This window comes from Zea mays, chromosome 6 (genome assembly GCF_902167145.1).
Source record: "Zea mays cultivar B73 chromosome 6, Zm-B73-REFERENCE-NAM-5.0, whole genome shotgun sequence".
Taxonomy (NCBI): Eukaryota; Viridiplantae; Streptophyta; class Magnoliopsida; order Poales; family Poaceae; genus Zea; species Zea mays.
Genome location: NC_050101.1, coordinates 92,285,821 through 92,310,883, shown reverse-complemented (window position 1 = coordinate 92,310,883; position 25,063 = coordinate 92,285,821). Strand labels below are relative to the sequence as shown.

At 44.6% G+C, this 25,063-nt stretch overlaps 1 protein-coding gene across 10 annotated transcripts; it reads right to left on the bottom strand.

Annotated features, from left to right (window-relative positions):
* Positions 1 to 21,159: 21,159 nt before the first annotated feature.
* LOC100502274 (Protein LAZ1) lies at positions 21,160 to 24,852 on the bottom strand. Of its 10 annotated transcripts, XM_020539154.3 has the most exons (11): positions 24,262 to 24,651; positions 24,084 to 24,161; positions 23,949 to 23,989; positions 23,644 to 23,858; positions 23,468 to 23,529; positions 23,240 to 23,348; positions 22,972 to 23,156; positions 22,798 to 22,886; positions 22,407 to 22,668; positions 22,010 to 22,261; positions 21,160 to 21,902 (listed from the first exon to the last, which is right to left on the bottom strand). In XM_020539154.3, the coding sequence occupies exons 6-11, from the start codon at positions 23,301 to 23,303 to the stop codon at positions 21,570 to 21,572; spliced, it is 1,185 nt and encodes a 394-aa protein (XP_020394743.1). In that variant the 5' UTR covers positions 23,304 to 23,348; positions 23,468 to 23,529; positions 23,644 to 23,858; positions 23,949 to 23,989; positions 24,084 to 24,161; positions 24,262 to 24,651; the 3' UTR covers positions 21,160 to 21,569. The 10 variants fall into 10 exon arrangements, with proteins under 10 accessions (XP_020394743.1, XP_035815865.1, XP_020394742.1 ...); XM_035959972.1 differs by lacking the exons at positions 24,084 to 24,161; positions 24,262 to 24,651 and adding an exon at positions 24,664 to 24,852 and having other exon boundaries at positions 23,473 to 23,529; XM_020539153.3 differs by lacking the exon at positions 24,084 to 24,161 and having other exon boundaries at positions 24,444 to 24,712.
* Positions 24,853 to 25,063: the final 211 nt, after the last annotated feature.

The window sequence follows — 25,063 nt, the reverse complement described above, 5'->3', positions numbered from 1 at the left end:
TAAAACGCCCTGTGTAACCGTCAGGTCCAGGGGCTTTATCATTAGGAAGACTTAAAACAACAGAATTAATTTCCTCCAAAGATATGGGATTATCAAAATGTGAGAGCTCCAAATTGCCTTTGTGAAAATTAGCAAGGTTAAGACTAAAGTTTCGCTCAAACTCTTTACCAGTCAGATCCTTATAAAACTGAAACATAACCTGTTGTTTAGCCTCTTGAGAAGTAACTAGGTTCTCGTCGACCATCAGTTTATGAATAAAGTTATTTTTCCTGAACCTGGCTTGCGCATGAAAGAAAGCCGTATTGGCATCTCCTGTTTTGATAAAGTTCACTCTAGACCTTAATCTAGCAATGGTTCTTTCCAAAGAAGAAAGGTGAAGACATAATAATTTTAGTTTTTCCGCAACCACTCTTCAGCCGACCACAAAGATCTGTTGTCTTGTGAATTTCCAAAAGAGGTAGGGTCATCTTGGCCAAAGCAAGTTGAGTAGAAACATTACCTACAGATTTTTTACTCCAGGACTGCAGGTCCTTAGCAAGTCTCTTAAATTTAATAGATAATCTCTCCATGGGACAAGCAGCCGAAATAGAAGCGTTCCAGGAATCAGCCACCACCTCTTGAAAACCTTGCATCTTTGGCCAAAAACTCTCAAAATGAAAACGCTTCTTTCTCTTAAAGGTCACATTAAGCCTTAGGATCAGAGGACAGTGATCAGACATATTAGAGGCAGAGCTCTGCAGAGAACAATCAGGAAATAAGTCCTTCCAATCACAAGTGTAGAACACTCTACACTATGTCCAGCTTGACTAAAGTAGGAACATCTCTTTGATTTGACCAGGTGAATCTTCTTCCAGTTAGAGGCAACTCCTTGAGGGAGTTATTATTAATCCAAATATTTAAGCTATCCATGAGAGTTCTATTAATATTTGAATTAATCTTGTCTTCAGCGCATCGGATCATATTGAAGTCCCCTGCAATCACCCAGGGGCCAGGACAACTGGTCCTGACCATAGAAAGTTCTTCTAGAAAAGCCAATTTCTCCTCATCTCTATGGGGTCCGTAGACACCCGAAAACCACCAAGCGGTGTTGTTTTCTTTCATAAAACAGACTGACACTGAGTGGTTTTGAATTTTTGAGTCTACAGCAGAAATGAGCCCTCTACGCCAGGCTATCAAGATACCTCCTCTAGTACCACTAGAAGGTAAGTAAGCAAAATCCCCAAACTCTGAGCCAAGATAGGAAGCAACATCCTAGTGAGAAATAGAATTTAGCTTGGTTCCTTGAATATACACAATAGTAGGCATCACACAGTTTATTAATGATCAAAGAGTATCCCTGCGATGGGGTCATAGTAGGCATCACATGACCCTCATCGCAGGGATACTCTTCGATCATTAATAAACTATGTGATGCCTACTATTGTGTGTATTCCTGGTCCAGTCCAAGAATCTTTTCATTCGGTAGCTGAAATGGTCATTGAATTTCTCCAGTTTGGGGTCTAGGTCATATGTGGGGAGATGGTCAACATCGCCTTTGACGGTTGCTATAGTTTTATCTTCTTGCACAGTAACTGCAGTGGCGAATTCACTCTTGACCTTGCAAAATGTGTTAAAGCCAGATTCAGAATTACACGAGCGAGCCGATAAAAGCTAAACAAGTGACAAAGTAGTAAGGCTAATTAGCTGCTGCAGCAACCATAGAGTATATCACCTCATTTAACTACTTATTACTGGTTGGGATGGCAGAAGAAAACCAACCACCAAAATTTAGGGGGTGTTTGGTTCCCACCTCATAAACTTTTAGTTACTTTTACTCCCTAAACTGTCAAACGGTATGACTAAATTATGTCTCCCAATTACAAATTTTAGGGACTAAAGGAACCAAACACCCCCTTAAACAACTTTAATTGAAACCTGAAATCCACTTGACTTGATAAAATATGATGATTATAGGTGTTGAAGTGTATAAGTGGATTGACTTTCTTCTCCCATTAGCTTAAGCGTTTGGGTTCAACTAGTTAGTGCGTCCACTCTAACATGGTATCGAAGCCAAAGGTCTCGAGTTTGAATCCTGACAGAGACTTTATTTGTGTCCCCACCCATTTATTTTTACGTTTGCGCCTTTCTCTCTGGCTACACGTGAGTGACTGTTAAAGTGTATAAGTGGATTGACTACCTTCTCACATCATCTTAAGCTTTCGGAGACCTTCTGGTTGTTATCGTATTCCGCTGATCACCTAAGATTGCTCATCTGCTCACGTCGGCGACGTCGCGCCGGCCAAGGGTCGTGACAAGTGGTATCAAAGCCATTCTATCTTTGGAGGAGAAGTGGTCAACTACGGTTGTGGTGCTTCGTGAAGACCTAGGAGGCTGCGTTAGGGTTCTATCGACTCAGAGGAGGGTGGCAGTATTGAAGAAGAATAAGGGGGCAACAATCACGATGTCATCGGAGAAGATGATGAAGGGGACGCTGGAGTGGTTCAACGCCACCACCGGTTACGGTTTCATCACTTCAATCGACTATGGTGAGTTCCTGTATTTTCTACAGCCGCCCCTCAAGTCCCACAAACTCTCAGGTAACCACAATCTTAGGGTCGGCGATTCTGTCGAGTTCAGGATCATGGAAGACAAGTATGGCTGCCTCAGGGCCTTTGACATCACAGCTCCAGGTGGTGGCATGTTCTCTGGTGGTTTTGACGACTCTGCCAATTGGAACAACAACATGGATTGGGTTGTTGATAACAGCAATGATGGCCCTGGATGTCACAGTTGCAACAAGGAAGATGTTTCTCTTCCAGTGATACTTGGAAGTATGTCTCTGCCAGGGTTTTATGAAATGTCTGACCGCTGCAGTGAGAAGGTTGGTGCCCTTCCGATGTTCTCTAAAGGTACTGCTTACTTAGTGTTCGATGAAATGCCACTTGGGAATGTGGTTTAGGATGAAGAACCTGGATATGATGATTTGTTGAATCAACTAGCACAGGGTGCAGATCATTTGGTTGGTGCCACGATGCAACCAACTATACATCCGATCGCTGTGGACAAGCAATTACAGTTTGGGGTCAATCAAGACTGTTTCGAGATGCCTGTCAACACTGATGATACCGAAGATCTATTCCAAAACCATGATGTTGCTGCCTCAGATGTCCAGGTTATTGATGAAGTCATACTCACTGAAGGCAAATACGCTGTGGATTGGAAGATACTACAGGCTAGAGAAACCAGTGAAGAAGATGTGAAAGATTACCTTGCGGTATCTAAAGAAGGGGCTGAGAATGAGGTGCTGCAGTTTCAGTTAGCAGACGATGAAATAAGGGAGGATAAAGATAACCAAACTGAAGTGAGAAAAGGGAATACTGCTAATACCTTGCAGGGTGACCTGTCAAAAAGTGCGCTCGGCCTGAAGGAGAAGTGTGGCGATAAAGATGCATCAAAATCACAGACATCCAACTCTGATAGAATAGGATTCTTCATTCCTGTCATGTCTTTCATGGGACACAATGGCGAGGAAGGAATTAATAGCACACCAACTAAGGGACATATATCTGAGGTAGATCCTTCGAAAGTATCGGGAACAACATCTCCAAAACTGTCTTAAAATTTGGAAGAAGTCCATGTAGCAGAAGAAAAGTTTGATAGCTCTACCGAGACACCTACATCTAAGGTGGGTGATGCTGAATCATCAGAAATATCACAATCTACAGGACATCCTTCAAAAGTAGAAGACAACCAAATCCATCAAGTTAGCAAATATTCTAGTCCTAGTGATGAAGCAGAGCCAAATCAGCTTAGAGGGTCTGTTGGAGACTTACCTGAGGGTAGTGCCTCTTCTGCGACTACCAAAATACATCAATCAGGTGACACCGAGACAGGGAAATCTATTCATACAAGAATGGAAGATACATTTGATAGGAATATTTTGCAGGCACAACTAGCAGAGTCTGCATTAGAACCTGCTGAACCTAAAGAATCTTTAGCAATAGAAGAGGTTCTTGTAACTACAATCAGTGAGGTGGAGAAAGAATCAACTATTTTCATTGAGGTTGTACCTGTCTTGAGTGAGACAACTGGTCCCGAGGAAGCTGCTGCTACTAAAAACAGTGAAAGAGGTCGACAACATTGTGAAATCTTGGGATGAATTCACCTTCGAGGAGGGAGAATCAAAGGATATGCAAAAGAAGCAGCCACAAGATTATGTTTCTGTTGATATTGTCGATAATAAATCACTGCCTCATTTGCCACACGGGTTTTCACAAAACAATGAGCAATATGAGGTGGAGCAGTCCCCACAGATTATATGTGAACGAGGTTCTACGCATTCGGGCCAGTATGGTGAGGATACATCTTTATCTTTAATAGATATTGACATGGGTGTATCCTTCTAGAACTTACTGATTCAAAGGCACCACTTGGATTTCAGTTCACCAATCACGTAACTTTTGAAGCCTATGCAGAAAAGTTCGATCCATCTAGCGGTTCTTTTGCACAAAGGAATTCCAAATTGCTGAAGGAAAATGTGAACAGGCAACCTGAGCAGCCCGACTATTATGTCGTTCGCAATCACATTGTAGTTATCTGGTGTTCTAGTCCTTGCACTAATGCGGATGAGTATCGCGACATTCTTGTTGCTGTTGATTTTGGAGACAGCGTTTTCAACCAGTTTTTGGATAAAGTTTGTCGGTTGAGATAGGTGGTTGTAGATGGTGTACCACATGGTGTTGAAGTGAAATTAGGCATGGCACTTGCAGCATTCCGGACAGCGCGTGGTGTTGCAGCTAAGCATGAGGCGAAACTGTTTTTGGACTGGCATTTGGCAAATCTAGTGTATGCTATTGCTGCCTCCCTTACTGATCTCTCCATGGCCTTATGGGATCTGTATGATCCATACGAAGTGAGCAGAGACCACTGCTATATTCCTGGTGGCAATTCTCATTTTGTTCATGCATTTACTAATGGAATCCTGAACGTACCAAGGATACAATATGGAGGTGATGGGTTGAGGGTGCACGGTGATAAGATGGCGTTCTGTGGTGATATGGTCCTATGTACAGTTTCTCTTGGCATGCTTCTTCTTTGGATTACTAGACATTGGGATCCAAGCATTTTATCTGCATTGTTTGTCATTGTTGCTTGGGGACAAGCAACGCTTTGATGGGGCGGTAATGTAACATCCGGCCTATGTCAGAGATCGCACAGGCCAGTACTAGTGAGTACGTATTTGAATGTGTAATGGTTGTGGGACGTAGTGGGCTATACCCATGGCATTAGTATAAGTATGTTGTAAGACTTGAGGAAGTGGCATCTGAGAAATACCAGAAACCAAAACGAATCAACCTTTTGTTGTCGTATTCTGGCGATCACCTGAGATTGCTCATCTGCTCACGTCGGCGACGCCGCGCCGGCCAAGGGCCGTGACACCAAGTCCCTTGCGCTTTATAGCGGGTGCCAAACTGGAGCTGGCTTCACGTCTTCCTCACTTTCCTCTCCCACGCAACCCCCCCCCCCGTCGTTTGCCTCCTCGCCATTCTTCTCCGTCGCAACCTGCCGCTACGATAAGAGGAGGATGACATATTGCCATGGCAGTGGCATGAGCTTGAGCCGGATCTGTGGGCCCGGAACGGTCGGGCGTGCCACGTGGGCGGACATGAACCGTCTTTTTTATAATTTAGTCCTTTTTAGGTTTTATTTTCACAAATACGCCCCTTCTGGTTTCATTTCAAAATCTAGACCCTCAGCTCAGCGCCATCGACATTGGCGCCGAGCTAGTACGTCTTGGCGCCAATTACTTTGGCGTGCACAATGTCCTGCGTGGCTCCAACGTGGCCGTGATGTGGCAACAATCTTGGCGCCGACCTAGGCGCCGTGGATCTTGGCGCCGACCTAGTTGCCTATAAATAGCAAGCTTTGGCCGTCAGTTCCTCTTCTACCAAACGACCAATATCAACCAGAAACACATAGGCGACTTTGTTCCTGTTTATCAAGGTAATTTCCTCCCTTTTATGGTCTTTTGCTATGTCTGATTATTAGGGTTATGATCAATTTTGATAGTCATATTATTGATTTGTAGGATGTCTAAACGTGCTAAAAGTGCTAAACAAAGGTAAGCGTTGTATTAAATGTTTAACTAATTTTTATGAGTCTTATAATACTTATTGAAATTTAGGAAGGGTCCATTGACCGGAACTGCCTTCGACCCGCTTCCTTTGCCAACTGGTGTTCCAGTGCCTATGTGTTTTTGTGGTGATCCTTGCAAGGTTGACAAGTCTAAGGATCATGACACGTATCGATAAAGGTATTGGATGTGTGCTAATTATGCATTTGAGCCAACGATTGTTCAGCGTCGGATGAATTTAATGGTGAGAATAAATTTTTAGTATGTTAACAATTTTTAATCTAAGTGTTTGTGTACTAATCATTGCATGTATTGTAGACTCCTCCACCACTCTGTGATTTTGAGCAGTGGATTGACACAGAAATCTCACAGAAAGACAAGAAGTGGTTGGAGAATCTTAAGAAGTGGGACGCGGAGGACAAAGGAAGGATAGAGAAAAGATGAGAGGAGCTTGCTGCCGAGCAACAACGGGTAGACGAGCAGGAAATGAGGCGTGTTGCTGAATACAGGGATGAGAAGGAGAAGAAGCTTGAGCGTGCATGTCATGCAAAGGACGCAATGGAGGAGAACCCTGATGTTTTTCGCAAGGGCAAATGGCCCCGTTGCACTCAGTAGTTTAGGTGCTTATATGCTGTTATGTAGTAATAAACTTCTTATTATGTATTATTTAGCAGCGAACAATTTTTTTAGTTATGAACTACTTATTATATATTCAAATTATGCACTACAAGCAATTTATTAAGACGACTTGAAGCATTTGATAAAGAAAAACAACACATTTAAAGCAATTGATACAAACGAGTTTTCTAGTAGTGCTCCCACATTCCACATTGTGTGGACCCTTCTCCACAGTATCCTTCCATTGTTGTTGTCTGCTGTGGTTGCTGTGGAGAAGGTGGAGAAGGTGGAGGGCCAACATTCGTGTTGTGACAAGGGCAACAGCAATATGGATCTGAGCATATTTGAACCTGTGAACCACCTTCATTGTTGTTGTCTCCTCCTTGAGAGCACCTAGAGGGGGGTGAATAGGTGATCTCGTAAAATTAAACACTAAATAGCCACGAACTTGTTTATCAAGGTGTTAGTGAAATCAGGTGGCTAAGGAATGCACTCGTGTGAACAAAGCAATCACAATAAGCAACACACGAGACACGCGATTTTTATCCCGTGGTTCGGCCAAGTAACACTTGCCTACTTCCACGTTGTGGCGTCCCAATGGATGAGGGTTGCACTCAACCCCTTTCAAGCGATCCAATGATCAACTTGAATACCACGGTCTTTTCCTTTAGAGTATTTTTCCCGTTTGCGAGGAATCTCCACAAATTGGAGTCTCTCGCCCTTACAATTGAGATCACAAAGAAAGCACAGAGTAAGGCTGGGGAGAGCAACACACGCAAGACTCAAGTCCGCAACACAACCACGCACACAAGAGAGAAAGTGAGCACACAAACACAGCGCGAGGAGTTTACAACTTGAATAGTGCTCAAATCTCAAGAACGATGATTTGATTGCGTGAAAGCGGAGTCTAGATGTCTTAGGATGTTTCTTGTAAGCTTAGTTTTTTCCTCCATGCGCCTAGGGGTCTCTTTTATAGCCCCAAGGCAGCTAGGAGCCGTTGAAGGCCAACTTGGAAGGCCAAACTTGCCTTCTGTCGGGTGGTGCACCGGACAGTCCGGTGCACCACCAGACAGTCACTGTAGCTGTCTGGTGCACGATCTCCTTCCATATCTGGCGCATCCGACCGTTGGTCCTTGGGGTCGGTTGGCGCACCGGACAGTCCGGTGTGCCCAACCGACCATTGTTGTGGGCCACGCGTCGCCCGCGGATTGCGCAGCCGACCGTTGGCGCTGGCGACCATTGGCTCACCGGACAGTCCGGTGCCCACCGGACAGTCCAGTGAATTATAGCTGTACGCCTCTGCGTTTTCCCGAGAGCAGCCGGTTCACCGCTGGCCAGCCTGACGCACCGGACACTGTCCGGTGCACCACCGGACAGTCCGGTGTGCCTGGTCAGAGTTGGTGTTGGCTGCACACAGCCAACTCTTTTCCTTTTCTTTTCTTCTTCTTTTGTTGGCACTGTTTCTAGCACTTAGATGATCATGTTAGTACATAAAACAATTCACTAAGTCTAGAAACATACCTTATGCTTTGATTTGCACTCTTCACATATTTTGCACATAAGAACTCAATTAATGTGTTGGGCATCTAATCACCAAAATACTTATAGAAATTGCCCAAGGGCACATTTCCCTTTCAATCTCCCCCTTTTTGGTGATTTATGCCAACACATCCAAAAGCAACCAAAAGAAGTGCAACATCAATGCAATTGAAGACCAAATTATTTTTGCTTATGATTTGACATATTTGGATCACTCTTTTCCACCACTTGGTTTGTTTTTGCAAATCAAATTATTTTTCCTATCTCTAAGTCAAACACACTTGTTTGGGCAAATCGAGAGATATTCCAAGAGAAAAATTTATCAAGTGCCAAAAACTCCCCCTTTTCCCATAATCAAAATTCGCTCCCATAAGAGACCAAATTTTGCAATAAGAGTATTTTGGACAAATCACAAATTCTAACTCTACTATTTTCAAAATTCTCAAGTGGTTGGCTGATCCAGTTGCTTTGGCCTTAATTTCTCCCCCTTTGGCATTAAGCACCAAAACGAGATCATTTTTGGCCCTTTAACCCCATTGCCTCACCAAAAATGTCAATTAAGAGCAAAAAGGCAATGAGAGTATGAGTATGAACTTGGAAGTAAGTACACTAATACCGGAGTGTAGTGGAAGTCTTTTCATTGTCCAAGTTCACCTTTCCCTTTCAATGCACCTTTGAGACTACATCAAGTATACTCAACCAAACAGGTTAGTCTCAAAGGGTCAAGCTGTAGCACATCTCCCCCTAAATATGTGGACCATTTGCATATGGACTTGTGAGGTCCGGGGACGTCTTGTACAACTTGATCACCACAAATATACAACGAATAATGTAAATGCTTAAAGTAACATGATCAAAGGCATAGAACACATGTATGCTATTGATCAATCCAAGTTACGCGAATCTAAGACATTTAGCTCACTACGCAACCTGCAAAATGTTTTCTTATCCAACGGCTTGGTGAAGATGTCGGCTAGCTGGTTCTTGGTGCTAATATGATAAATATCGATATCTCCCTTTTGCTGGTGATCCCTCAGGAAGTGATGCCGGATGTCTATGTGCTTAGTGTGGCTATGTTCAACAGGATTGTCCGCCAAGCGGATTCCACTCTCATTGTCACATAGGAGTGGGACTTTCCTCAGATTGTAGCCAAAGTCCCAGAGGGTTTGCCTCATCCAAAGTAGTTGCGCGCAACACTGTCCTGCGGCAACATACTCGGCCTCAGCGGTGGATAGGGAAACAAATGTCTGTTTCTTGGAACTCCAGGACATCAGGGACCTTCCTAGAAATTGGCACGTCCCTGATGTACTCTTCCTATCAACCTTGCACCCAGCATAATCGGAGTCTGCGTATCCAATTAAGTCAAAGGTAGACCCCTTTGGATACCAGATCCCGAAGCACGGCGTAGCAACTAAATATCGAAGAATTCGCTTAACGGCCACAAGGTGACATTCCCTAGGGTCGGATTGATATCTAGCACACATGCACACACTAAGCCTAATGTCATGTCTACTAGCACATAAATAAAGCAATGAACCTATCATGGACCGGTATGCCTTTTGATCAACGGACTTACCTCTTTTGTTGAGGTCGACATGTCCGTCGGTTCCCATCGGTGTCTTTGCGGGCTTGGCGTCCTTCATCCCAAACCTCTTAAGAAGATCTTGAGTATATTTCGTTTGGGAGATGAAGGTACCGTCCTTAAGTTGCTTCACTTGAAATCCAAGGAAGTATGTTAACTCGCCCATCATCTACATTTCGAATTTCTGCATCATCACCCTGCTAAACTCCTCACAAGACATTTGGTTAGTAGAACCAAATTTTATGTCATCGACATAAATTTGGCACACAAAGAGATCATCATCACAAGTCTTGGTAAAAAGAGTGGGATCGGCTTTCCCAACCTTGAAAGTATTAACAATTAAGAAATCTCTAAGGCATTCATACCATGCTCTTGGAGCTTGCTTAAGTCCATAGAGCGCCTTAGAGAGCTTATACACGTGGTCGGGATACCTGTCATCCTCAAAGCCAGGGGGTTGTTCCATGTATACCTCCTCCTTGATTGGCCCATTGAGGAAAGCGCTCTTCACGTCCATTTGAAATAGCCTGAAAGAGTGGTGAGCGGCATAGGCTAACAAAATTCGAATTGACTCTAGCCTAGCCACAGGAGCAAAAGTCTCCTCGAAATCCAAACCTGCGACTTGGGCATAACCTTTTGCCACAAGTCGAGCCTTGTTTCTTGTCACCACCCCGTGCTCGTCTTGCTTGTTGCGAAACACCCACTTGGTTCCCACAATGTTTTGCTTTGGACGTGGCACCAGGCTCCAAACTTCGTTTCTCTTGAAGTTGTTGAGCTCTTCCTGCATGGCCAACACCCAGTCCGGATCCTGCAAGGCCTCTTCTACCCTGAAAGGCTCAATAGAAGAGACAAACGAGTAATGCTCACAAAAATTAGCTAAACGTGAGCGAGTCGTTACTCCCTTGCTGATATCACCCAGAATTTGATCGACGGGGTGATTTCTTTGGATCGTCGCTCGGACTTGAGTTGGAGGGACCCGTGGTGCTTCTTCCTCCATAACCTCTTCTTCTTGTGCTCCCCCTTGATCACGCTCCTCTTCTTGAGGTACCTGTCCATCATCTTGAGTTGGGGGATGCACCAGCATCGAGGAAGAAGGTTGATCTTGTTCCTGTAGTTCCTGTGGTCGCACATCACCTATCGCCATCGTTTGCATTGTGGCCGTTGGAACTTCATCTTCATCTATATCATCAAGATCAACTTGCTCTCTTGGAGAGCCATTAGTCTCATCAAATACAACGTCGCTTGAGACTTCAACTAATCCTGATTACTTGTTGAAGACCCTATACGCCTTTGTATTTGATTCATACCCTAGTAAAAACCCTTCTACAACCTTGGGAGCAAATTTAGAATGTCTACCTTTCTTCACCAGAATGTAGCATTTGCTCCCAAATACACGAAAGTAAGAGACATTGGGTTTGTTACCGGTAAGGATGTCTTCTTGAGAAGGTGATGCAGATAGAGCCGGTTTATGGCATGGCAGGCTGTGTTCACAGCTTCCGACTAAAATCGCTCGGGTGTCTTGAACTCTCCAAGCATCATTCTCGCCATGTCGATAAGCGTCCTGTTCTTCCTCTCTACCACACTGTTTTGTTGTGGTGTGTAGGGAGCCGAGAACTCGTGCTTGATGCCTTCCTCCTCAAGAAACTCTTCAACTTGTAGATTCTTGAACTCGGACCCGTTGTCGCTTCTTATCTTCTTCACCTTTAGCTCAAATTCATTTTGAGCCCTTCTTAGCAAGCGCTTTAGGGTCCCTTGGGTTTCTGATTTGTCCTACAAAAAGAATACCCAAGTGAAGCGGGAAAAATCATCAACAATTACAAGACCATACTTACTTCCCCCAATGCTAAGGTAGGCAACGGGTCCAAAGAGGTCCATGTGAAGAAGCTTCTGTGGTCTTGATGTTGTCATCACATTCTTGCTGTGATGAGTACTTCCCACCTGTTTCCCTGCCTGACATGCTGCACAAGGTCTGTCTTTCTCAAAGCAGACATCAGTTAGTCCTAACACATGATATCCATTTAGAAGTTTATGAAGGTTCTTCATCCCAACATGTGCTAGACGGCGATGCCAAAGCCAGCCCATATTAGTCTTAGCCATTAAGCATGCATCTAGATCGGCATTCTCTTTCGAAAAATCTACTAAATAGAGTTTGCCATCTAATACACCCTTAAACGCTAATGAACCATCACTCCTTCTAAAAACAGATACATCTATATTTGTAAATAGACAATTATAACCCATGTTACACAATTGACTCACAGATAACAGATTATACCCGAGCGACTCAACTAAAAACACATTAGAGATAGAATGCTCGGATGTAATGGCTATTTTTCCTAATCCTTTGACCTTGCCTTGGTTCCCATCTCCAAAGATGATCGAATCCTGGGAATCCTTATTCTGGACGTAGGAGGTGAACATTTTCTTCTCCCCCGTCATGTGGTTTGTGCATCCGCTGTCGATAATCCAGCTTGAGCCCCTGATGCATAAACATGCAACGCAATTTACGCTTGGGTTTTAGGTACCCAACTCTTGTTGGGTCCTACAAGATTAGTCAATATAGTTTTTGGAACCCATATGCAAGTTTTGTCTCCCTTGCATTTAGATCCCAACTTCCTAGCAACTACTTTTGCATTCTTACATGAAAGAACAAAAGAAGTGTTGCAAGCATGAAAAACAGCAGTAGGTTCATTGCACATTTTCCTAGGCACATGAGACACAACATTATTTCTCCTAGGCCTATTTCTACCATGCACAAAAGTAGAGCTAGAGGCATACATAGCATGTGAATCATTATAAGCAGTATGAACATAACTCTTATTATAATTAGAACGACTAGCAATTTTCTTATCATAAATAAAAGCATGGTTCCTTTGAGGACTACTAGCCATAGGGGCCTTCCTTTTCTCCTTGCTGAGAATGGGAGCCTTTTGGCTTGTTAAGTTTTTGGTTTCCTTTCGAAAACCAAGTCCATCCTTAATTGAGGGGTGTCTACCAATAGTGTAGGCATCCCTAGCAAATTTTAATTTATCAAAATCACTTTTGCAAGTCTTAAGTTGAGCATTAAGACTTGCCACCTCATCATTTAATTTAGTAATAGAAATATGATGTTCATTACAAGCATCAACATTAAAGTCCTTACATCTATTACAAATACTAACATGCTCTACACATGAACTAGTTTTATTTACTTCCTCTAGCTTAGCATTTAATTCATCATTTAAACTCTTTAAACTAGAGATAGATTCATGGCAAGCAGATAACTCAGAACATAGCATTTTATTTCTCTTAGTTTCTAAAGCAAGAGATTTTTGCACACTAACAAATTTGTCATGTTCCTCATACAGAATGTCCTCTTGCTTTTCTAACAGTCTATCTTTTTCATTTAGAGCATCAATTAATTCATTAATTTTCTCTACTTTGGCTCTATCTAAACCTTTAAATAAACTAGAGCAATCTACTTCATCATCGGAAGAATCTTCATCACTAGAAGAAGAGTACTTTGGGGAATCTCGAATACGTACCTTCTTCTCCTTTGCCATGAGGCAAGTGTGGCGTTCGTTGGGGAAGAGCGAAGACTTGTCAAAAGCCGAGGCAGCCAATCCTTCATCGTCAGAGTTAGATGAGGAGCAGTCAGAATCCCAATCCTTTCCAAGGTGTGCCTCGCCCTTCGCCTTCTTGTAGTTTTTCTTCTTCTCCTTCTTCCCGTACTTTTCTTGTCCCTGGTCATTATCGTTATCGGGGCATTGTGCTATGAAATGACCAGTCTTACCGCATTTGAAGCAGGAGCGCTTTCCCCTTGTTTTATTCTTGGAGGGGTACTCTTTGCGTCCTTTGAGCGCGGTCTTGAAGCGTTTGATGATGAGTGCCATCTCATCTTCATTTAGCCCGGCAGCCTCAACTTGTGCCACCTTGCTTGGTAGTGCCTCCATGTTGCTTGTTGCCTTGAGCGCAACGGGTTGTGGCTCGTAGACGGGTAGTGGACCATTTAGTGCATCATCCACATATCACACCTCCTTTACCGTCATACGCCCGCTCACAAACTTTCCAAGGATCTCCTCGGGCGTCATCTTGGTGTACCTGGGGTTTTCACGAATAAGATTGACAAGATGGGGGTCAATTACAGTAAATGACCTTAGCATGAGTCGAACGACATCATGATCCGTCCATCTTGTGCTTCCGTAGCTTCGGATCTTGTTGATGAGGGTCTTGAGCCTGTTGTAGGTCTGAGTTGGCTCCTCTCTCCTGATCATTGTGAATCTCCCCAGCTCGCCTTCCACCAGCTCCATTTTGGTAATCATGGTGGCGTCGTTTCCCTCATGAGAAATCTTGAGGGTGTCCCAGATTTGCTTGGCGTTGTCCAAATCGCTCACCTTATTATATTCATCCCTGCAAAGAGATGCTAGCAACACAGTAGTGGCTTGGACATTTTTGTGAATTTGTTCATTGATAATCACAGGGTTGTCCGTACTATCAAAATGCATCCCATTTTCGATAATGTCCCAAATACTAGGATGGAGAGAAAATAGATGACTACGCATTTTATGGCTCCAAAATGAATAGTCTTCTCCATCAAAGTGTGGAGGTTTTCCAAGAGAAATAGAAAGTAGATGTGCATTCGAATTGTACGGAATACAAGAATAATCAAAAGAGTAGTTCTGATTAACCGTTTTCTTTTTCGACGAAGAGTTGTCGTCGTCTCTAGGTGAAGAAGATGATGCATCATTGTCGCAGTAGATGATCTTCTTGATGCGTCTCTTCTTCTTCCCGTCCCTCATCTTGTGACTCGAGCCTGAGTCAGTGGGCTTGTCGTCTCTTGGCTCGTTGAAGAGGGACTCCTTCTCCTTATCGTTGACCACCATCCCCTTTCCCTTAGGATCCATCTCCTTGGGCGGTTAGTCCCTTAGATGAAGAGTATGGCTCTGATACCAATTGAGAGCACCTAGAGGGGGGTGAATAGGTGATCCTGTAAAATTAAACACTAAATATCCACGAACTTGTTTATCAAGGTGTTAGTGAAATCAGGTGGCTAAGGAATGCACTCGTGCGAACAAAGCAATCACAATAAGCAACACACGAGACACGCGATTTTTATCCCGTGGTTCGGCCAAGTAACACTTGCCTACTTCCACGTTGTGACGTCCCAATGGATGAGGGTTGCACTCAACCCCTTTCAAGCGATCCAATGGTCAACTTGAATACCACGGTCTTTTCCTTTACAGTATTTTTCCCATTTGCGAGGAATCTCCACAAATTGGAGTCTCTCGCCCTTACAATTGAGATCACAAAGAAAGCACAGAGTAAGGCTGGGGAGAGCAACACACGCAAGACTCAAGTCCGCAACACAACCACGCACACAAGAGAGAAAGTGAGCACACAAACGCAACGCGAGGAGTTTACAGCTCGAATAGTGCTCAAATCTCAAGAACGATGATCCAATTGCGTGAAAGCGGAGTCTAGATGTCTTAGGATGTTTCTTGTAAGCTTAGTTTTTTCCTCCATGCGCCTAGGGGTCTCTTTAATAGCCCTAAGGCAGCTAGGAGCCGTTGAAGGCCAACTTGGAAGGCCAAACTTGCCTTCTGTCGGGTGGTGCACCGGATAGTTCGGTGCACCACCGGACAGTCACTGTAGCTGTCCGGTGCGTGATCTCCTTCCATGTCTGGCGCATCTGACTGTTGGTCCTTGGGGTCGGTTGGCGCACCGAACACTGTCTGGTGCACACCGGACAGTCCATTGTGCCCAACCGACCATTGTTGCAGGCCACGCGTCGCCCGCGGATTGCGCAGCCGACCGTTGGCGCTGGCGACCATTGGCTCACCGGACAGTCCGGTGCACCACCGTACTGTCCGGTGAATTATAGTCGTACGTCTCTACGTTTTCCCGAGAGCAGTCGGTTCACCGCCGGCCAGCCTGGCACACCGGACACTGTCCGGTGCACCACCGGAGTCCAGTTAATTATAGTCGTACGCCTCTGCGTTTTCCCGAGAGCAGACGGTTCACTGCCGGCCAGTCTGGCGCACCGGACACTGTCCGGTGCACCACCGGACAATCCAGTGTGCCTAGTCAGAGTTGGTGTTGGCTGCACACAGCCAACTTTTTTCCTTTTATTTTCTTCTTCTTTTGTTGGCACTATTTCTAGCACTTAGATGATCATGTTAGTACATAAAACAATTCACTAAGTCTAGAAACATACCTTATGCTTTGATTTGCACTCTTCACATATTTTGCACATAAGAACTCAATTAATGTGTTGGGCATCTAATCACCAAAATACTTATAGAAATTGCCCAAGGGCACATTTACCTTTCACTCCTTCCTTCTCATTTATGTTGATTACTTCCCTCTCTAGATCAAATATCCTATTCTGTAGGTAGGATATGTATTCCGCATGCTAAAAAAAGGACGAGGATCTACCCAACGAGTGAACCCACAATTCTCCTTGACTGATGAATGTTGTATAAATGTTTACAGTTAGTTTTACTCAAGAACAAAATTATATATAGCAAAGGATTAGAATGAATATTTACATATGCATAAGGACATCTGAAGAAACGTCGGCCTCCATCAATCCCCCCCCTCGACGAACATCTGCACCAAGCAATCCTCACCATGCATGCACTTCGGCCAATCTTCTCTCTTGTTATCGTAAGACCTAAGTCTAACCTCTTTGTTGAAATCTCTTTTACTTTGAACTGGAAAGTGGAAAACCGCCTCCTCAAAATAATCTGGACCAAGAGGGCCATCGAAACAGATGGGAGGTAACTTCCCTCCATCCTTTCGTCGCTCATTTCCCACACCTTTGCCCCTAGAAGACCCGGAAGACATTTCTATTGCAGAATGAAGCAAATGTACAAAGGATCATGTATATATAGACGAAAGGCGGGACGAAAGGAGAGGTATTGTATTGGATATTGAAAAAGGCTATGTATAGGCTCTGAAAAAGGCTATGTATAGGCTCTGAAAAAGGCTATGTATAGGCTCTGAAAAGGCTAGCTATAATAATGATAATGTAGCATATTGATGCTCCTGAAAAGGCTATAAAACAGATTTGAAAAGGCTAGATGTCATACTCACAACATAGGATATTAATGCTTCTAGAAAGGCTATGTTATAGCTCTGAAAATGCTAGATGACATATCCACTTGTATAGGATATTAATGCTTCTGAAAAGGTTATGTATTCGCATTAGATTCTTTTGATTTGAACACAGAGTCTTGAAAGTAAATTTTTAAAAATTATGGCAGAGTTTCCCCTGTTTTTATATACTCTCAACAGAAATATTTGACATAAACAAATTTGATCAAGCAAACAGTCTATAACACTCCATAATCATCTCGTACTGTTCAGGGTCGGTAAGAAATGGTGTTCTTCTTCCCCGCCTACTACTACCAGGTATCTGATCCATAACCATCTTGTGCCTCTTTCTCTTTCTGGATCCACGCTTGTTCCAACGACTGCCTGGATCAGCTACATACTTTGGACCATCGTATGGAGGCCACTCTCCTTGGTCACGGTAAGGAATAAACCAGGGACTCCAAGTTAGTACAAGCTTGTCAATATTAAACTCAGGGGGTATCCTCCTCTCTATGTCAAAGTTGCGAGCATGGGCTGCTGCAATGACATGAGAACATGGAAAGTGGTATTGCCTAGGTGCCCCACAAGTGCATGACAATTCATTAAGGACGACAACATGTTTCCTCGATTCTTGTCATTCACCGTCTGACATTGTACCGGCTTGGAGGTACACCTCATAAGTCCCTGATTGGAAGTCAAAACAATCAACCGTATGTGTTGCGGCCTTTCCTTGCCTTCTCAAGAAAAGCCTTTGGTTTCGGAGCCCATATCTCTCCATCACTACGCAGTCCCACTGCATGGGCGTGTCTATCATTAAACCAAGCAACAAGCTTGTAGAAAGTAAAGGACACTATAGCAGTCACTGGCATACCATGAATCCCCAACAACAATTTGTTGAATGGCTCAGCCATGTTACTACACTGGAACTTATACCTCCATCCACCTAAGTCATGAGCTCTCGTCCATTTCTCCAACTCTGGCATCAATCCGGTCAACCAATCTCTGCCTTCAGCATTTGTTGCAACTCTGAGCTTCTCTAGCTTTTCCCTAAAAAATTGTCTTCTAGCTGGCGATATGTCTCCTGGAAAAGCTCAAAGTTATCCTTCACACCATCTTTGCGGAGAAGATTCTCAGCGAGGTGTCGCGTACACCATTTGTGGTGCAAAGGGGGGTACCCATCGATCTGCTCACGGACGCATGGAGTATTCCCTGGTGCCGATATGATATTACACCAACCTCCCGTCCAGGGCCAACCACATGTACCCGGACCAGTCACAAAAACCATCCCCAACTGTCTTTGTTCTCCTTCTCAACAAGTGCAAATGCCAAGGGAACCAGCTTGTTGTTTGCATCAACGGATATGGCAATAAGTAGGGTGCCCTGGTACTTGCCAAGAAGAAACGTACCATCGATGGAAAATATAGGACGACAATGCCTGAAGGACTCGACACACTGAGGAAAGCGCCAGAAAGCGCGAAAGAATATTTGCCTCCCATTAATAAATGTATTTGGTTTAGGGATGTACTCATAATGCATGCCTGGATTTGCTGCCTTCATTGCATTGAGAAGAACAGGCAGCTGCTCGTACCCAGACTCCCAGTCCCCATATATCATCTTCCAAGCACACTGCTTAGCCCTCCACACCTTGCCATATGTAATCTTGTATCCATCGTACACATTCTCCACAATTCTCATGATTGTCCTCACCTTCATATTTGGTTCTGACTGCAATATTCCCATAAGTCGCTTCCCAATGAGGATAGAAGTCAACTGACGATGCTTCGTCGTTAGCTTATGTTCAGCACAGTTGTGCGGGCCCACAACTTTTGTTATCTTCCACTTCCCGTTGATCTTCTGTACCCTTGCACAGACCCTCCATGGACACTGTTCCTTGTCGCATACAACAGTGTAACGACGCTTCTCGTATGAATGAAGAACCCTATACGGCCTCTTACATAAGACGGCATAATGCTGCAACCACCTCTTCAAGGCATTTAGGTCCTTGAAAATCCGACCCTTTTCGATCATCATGGTAGGACCCACCTCTGGAGCATCTAGCAACTCATCATCCCTCCCTTCTGCAAAGGCTTCATGAGATAAACTCAGATCGCTGAACTCATGAACACTTGGATCCCGGTGCTCTGGAATAATACGCTTCAACATCTCAATATCACTCTCTGTAAGCTCACCAACCGGACGGTCATCATCTGAATCAGCGGCCATAGCAAAGGCATAAGGCTCCTCTTCATTCCTAAACTCATGACTATTGGATGCAATAACTCCATCTCCACAATGGAGATGTGTTTTGATCATACGATCAACAAGAACATCAGGATTGTCTCCTGCAACAAGGACCGAGGAAAGAATAAAAAGGAGGCAATGAAAAGAACAAAGTAGGGATTCTTGAAAATGATTATCAGGTGCAAAGAGACTTACTGCAGGGGGTGCCTGCCAAAGGGATACCCTCAGTAGAATCTAGTTAGAGGTCATGAGTGCCACAATCATTTGTAGGATCACTTAATGGGATCATATTGGGGGCAGATTGAGCATCAGGCACAGTTGGCACGACCTCGGCACCACGATCGTAGTTTTCATCTCCAGGGCGAGAGGCAACTAACAAACGGCGTACCACTACCTCCATGACTTGCTTTTGTGTCTTCATAGCTGATTTAACATAATTATCCCACTCTCGCTGACACTTAATTGGGATGATAAGTCTTTGCACGTTGGGTGGAGGACCTACGTTTAGCACCCCATCAACGTTAATGTCGTCAACATCATGCCAACCAATCTTCTCCTTAGCCGTAGCAACAACCTCACTAAAGGAAGGTCTATCATCGAATATCACAGCCACACATTGCATGTCAACGAACTCAGCATTTCCATAACGATCTTGTTCAACGATGCCTCCATGGTATGCCCAAAAAGTTGTCCATCTATTTGAAATACGAATTCAACGTTGAATAACCAATTGTGATGGTTAGTGGATAACCTGTCCACTATGACTAACTATAAACTATCTAATACCTAATAAATAATTGTAAACTAATACAAAATAATAACTAACTAATACCTAACTACAAAATACCACCACGGTGGATTAACAATTTACTAATAACAAACTATTAACTACTAAGAATTTATCAATAATAATTACAAATAAATAAAGGGTGGAGAATGGATTACCCTGCGATGGAGAGCGTTGCCGGTGACGGCCGGGCGGTGAGATCGGTGGGACGAGGCGGCCGGGGCGGCCGAGCAGCGCGCCGGGGGCGCTGCGGCGGCGTGCGGGAGGGAGAGGCCGGGGCGACCGAGGCGGCAGGGGCGGCTGGCGGCCGAGCGGTCGGGCTGGGCGGGACGGGACGCCGGGAGAGGGAGCTGCGCGGGACGGCCGGCCGAGCGATCGGGGCGGACGGGCGGCCGGGGCGGACGGGCGGCCGAGCTACCGGGGCTGGCGGCGGGAGAGGGAGCGGCCGGGCTGGGCGTCGGGGAGGGACCAGCCGACGGCGCGGCGGCGGCGGGATGGAGGATGGATGGCGGCGCGCAGGCTAGTGGAAAACGAATAAAGTGGAGAAGGAGATAGGTACCAGTATCAGACAGCGCGGCGCCAAGATCTACGGCGTCGAGCTGTCTGCCACGTTAGCTCGCCAAGTCAGCTATGTGCGGCGCCAATTTAATTGGCGCCTAAACGTTCGACATCGGTGCCAATTATGATGACGTCGAGATAAGGGTCTATTTTTTTAAATGAAATAAAAAAGGTGTATCTGTGAAAATAAAATGTAAAAAGGACTAAATTAAAAAAAGACGGCGGACACGAACAGCCAGGGAGCTAGTTCTGGGCCGATCGGCCTCTGGGCCTCACTGGTCCCCTCCCCGGCTTGCCATTTTTTATTTAATTTAATTACTATTTTATTTATATATCAAGAAAAGGGGAGGAAGATGCTTTTTTAAGTTGGGTCTTATTATACAAGGGAAAATACAAAAATGATTAATTATACTACGTTCTAATTTGGTGCAAGATGTACTTTTTATGACCTGTGCAGATAGTTGTTAATCGGACAAACTTGCCTGTGGTTTTTCTTGCAGGGCAGAGTTCATCCTGCACTTGGCATGTTGCGTACCAAAAGGAAAACCAAACGATCATCTTCAGTTATCAGGATACACATGGAATTGGAAAGATAGATGCTTTGATCATCTCAAGGAACTCTCACGTCCATCACCATCATGGTACCAAAAGGAAAGAAAAAAAATTCTGGTGCTCGTGTGACAAGGGCCTTAGAATGAAACAAAAACAGATAGAAACATCGACTGTCTATTCTCTTGTATGCATGACTAGTTCTAGTCTGTACTTATAAGAACTTTACAAGTGATGCTGACGGGAGCTCAGAACAGGCACATTGCTTCCTTCCTTCCAACGCTTGCTGAAAGAATCAAGGCCTGACATCTTAAATACAGGATCAAGGCCTCAGCAGCTCAGGCGCTCAGCTAAAAGAATCAACAGACAACAACCTGATTGCTCACTCATCTCGATTTGCCCATGCTACAACATCATGCCAGATACCTCATCCTACACTTGAACCCACTGGCTAGGCTAACTCCTGTGACATTTGTATAGCATCTCCACAGGTTGCTCTTAGTTGTCACTCCCTAGCTAGTAATCCATCTGTTCCCTCGGATCTCAAACCCACCTAGGCCATGGTCGCTGCTCTCTCCGCCGCTCTCCGCGCCTGCATAGCCTGATTTCCTGTGCTGCCTTCGCGCTTTCTTTGGGCCACTGTTGTCACTCAGGCTCCCGTTCAGGAGGGGATCATCAATCCCACTGATGACCCTGGTCAAGGATGTGGGTGAACCGATGCAGCTATCGTCATTTGTTTTCTTCTTTCCCTTCTCGCGCTTTTTTATGTTCTCGGATATCATGTGCAGCTTCTCATTGATGGGTTCCACCGCGTGGTTCACAGTGAACTTCAAGTCATTCACGATCTGAGAGATTGGACAGATGAGATTTCACTTTAGCTGACACAGGGAAAGATTATTAGTCATTCAAGTATAAAAGCAGATGAAGGTAAATGAGCATTTGTTCCCCTTACATATTCACCGCCTCCAAGTACGACATCGCGAACGCTTTCTTTTATGGCAGTGGAACACCGGACATGATCATCTGGCTGGGGAAGCCTGAACTTGGTTGGGCGCTCGCTATCCTTGACCTCGTCTGGATCTAGAGGGCAGTCGACAGAAGCGTAGTCTCCAAGAACAGAAACATCTCCAACAAGACGATCACCGATCAGCTCGTACGGCTTCGCAGGGAAGACATACAGGTGGGCAACGGCAGCAACACCCATCTGTACATATAGTACACAAGACTGTTACGGTTTACCTCAAATGAGCATGAAGAACATGCCCTCTTCCAACTACTAACAGCAGAGGTTCCCATATGAACGAATGCTAAATAATGTATTGAAAAAAGGTATATTATGACTTAACCACCTCTATGCAGATAATGAAGTCTTGGATACTTGACTTGAACTGCAGTTCTTGAGCGATAGGACCTCTCAACAAACCCCAGTTGAAGAGCAATGCGATTGCTATACCTTGCCACCATGTTAAGAACACAATGGACTTGAATGTCAGAAACTTCGCAAGAGGCTTTATATGAGCTAACTCATCCTTTATCACGGTGTAGAACTGGACGAGACAGTATAAGGCCCATGACTGACTGAAATTGAGAACCACGGCCGTGTAAGAGTACCTGGTAGATAAGTAAATAGTTCAGTAATGGCAAGGCAATGATTGTTCATTTCCTATGCCATCAAATGCATGAGCAAGTTGACCAGAGCTAGCACATGTGCAAAACAAAAAAAAAGTATATGCCTCTTACCCACAGTTCAACTTAAACTCTCCTTCACAATACACTCCAAAGGATTCAAGAATCACCGCAAGAATAGCACATATTGATTTTATTATCATCTGCCCAAGGGCAAGGAAAATGAGTTAGTTCGAATTTTCACAACATGTTGCAAAGCCATTGTGATGAAAGATAAGAGGCACATACATACTGAACTAGCCCAAATTTGATGACCAAGTAGAACCATTCGCCTAGCGGCCACGGTTTAAGCACGTAGTTCATTGGAAAAGGATGGTTTACGTATCGTTGTTCAGATGCTTGTCCTAAAAGTGGTGCAGCAGAACCTGAACCACCTTCCCTATTCAAAAATTCAATTGTCCTATCTTCACCACCTGGCATAAGTACAGGTGCATGGTTAGGCCAAGATATGAATAATAAATATCATTGGAATGTGAAGTAAGTGACAGAGGAGTACCTAAGCAAGCAACTAGATAGCGCCCAAAACAGTACATAGCAAATGCCTCATAGCCATCTCGCATGATTTCGATATCAACACTTATTGATGGATTTACCAGTGATATGTACTGCAAGAGTTCTCATAAAATGTTAAACAGTACGGCGATGCATCAATCGAGCAACCAGATCTTATCCTATATGGACTAGGTATTAATCTAGGATGAATGACAAAGCAGCAGCACAGCACCTTACCGACTCGACTGCATAGCACGGCACCATGAGAATGACGCCGACAAGAAACTTCTGTTCCTGAAAGAGCATAATGCGGCAAGAATGAGTGAAAATACCAAGTCAGACACGGTTCAAACAATGTATCACATTGATTTATTTAAACACTAAGCAACACTGATAACGATCCACAACCTCTGGGTTTTTGTAGGCTGACAGATGATTGAACAGCAAGTACAGGGACAGCGAGACGGAGATGATAACAAAAACCCCGGCGATGAGGGTAGCCCAGAGAGGTGGTGTATAGCTTCCAATAACCGCAAGCAATTGCTTGGCCAACTCCACCGCCATCCCTTCTCACTGCCCCCCTTAACTGGTCTTCAATGATTATGCCCCGTTTGGAATGAAATCTGTTGCAGGGTATGGTTCATAGAGGATCATAATAAGTGAGACAGAGACTGGAGCTCTTGCTCTTCCCTTGTTGAGCGGCACGGCAGTACCTAAAATTCTGTTGTTCCACTTGATACTTTGGTCTCTCTTCCTGCAAACACCATATATATAAAAGAGATAAAGATGAGGAGGACGCAAGGGCAAATCTTGAAGGGGCAGCAGAATTGAACTCGTAAAGACCGCACATGAATGAAGCAGAAATAACGTTGCTTTGCACCCAACCCCGATCAAAGATTTGAAGGGGGCTACTGGGAAATCTGGAACTGGAAAAAATATTAAAGGGGCAATAGGTGAGCTTCTGTAAATCTGGGAGTTTTCCGCCAAGAAACGATCTTCGATCCAAAATAGCCCCTAAAAGGAAACCTGAGCAAGCTCGAGCAGCCGGATCACCCATGGCGACGTCGGACGTCGCACTAATGGATGACCCCACGGCGGTGGGCGGCCGTGTCTTCGTCAAATTGCCAACCCACTTCTCCCTCACCGTCACCGCCGGAAAACTTGACGAAGGGAGGATCCAAAACAGAACTAAAGGAAAGGATACAAACCTAGAGAATCGGATCTGAGCCGGAGCAAACCAATGCAGGAGGGATCAACGAAAACCGACCAGAGGGAGAGCAAGACTCCGCAAACAGAGAGCCCAATCAACCGGCGCACAAGAAAAAACGAGCTTTGCCTGCCTAGGATTAATTGGGGTTGGAAGAGAACCATGGGGAGCGTGGGGCTTGATTACATTTACATACAGAGGATTAGGTGGCGGAATCGTACTTGTCAGGGAGACAGGGACGGCGGGGAGAGAAATTGTTTCTCCTGCACCACATGCTCGCAACGTCTCTGGTTTTGTTTGCAGTCGCTGTCTGTCTGGTCGGGTCAACCAGGAACTCTCGCTCTCTCTGGGCTGGCCCTCTTTTTTTTCCTGTGCTCTTGCCTTCGTTCTCTGGCAACTCCAGATCGTAGCCCCCAATTCAAATTTGGATCTTGAAAATTAAACTAGAACACAAAAGGTGATTTGGTATGCAGTTTGCATTTTACTAAAAAAACAACACAATGCGTCGAAAACATACAGACTAATAAAAACAAAAGGTGTATTAAGCATGGATGGTTGTATTTAGAGACGCGGTGGCTGTCAAAGTGACTCCATTGTACAATGGGGATCAAAGTTGTTTGA

Bases quoted from the DNA above. Each gene is read 5' to 3' on its own strand.
- LOC100502274 (XM_035959972.1), bottom strand. From the start codon at position 23,799: ATGGCGGTGGAGTTGGCCAAGCAATTGCTTGCGGTTATTGGAAGCTAT. The intron at 22,887-22,971 runs GTATGTGCCTCT...GCCCTTGGGCAG, and splicing joins AATTTGGGCTAGTTCAGTAT to ATGATAATAAAATCAATATG. The intron at 22,262-22,406 runs GTGGTTAAGTCA...CTATATGTACAG, and splicing joins ACTTCATTATCTGCATAGAG to ATGGGTGTTGCTGCCGTTGC.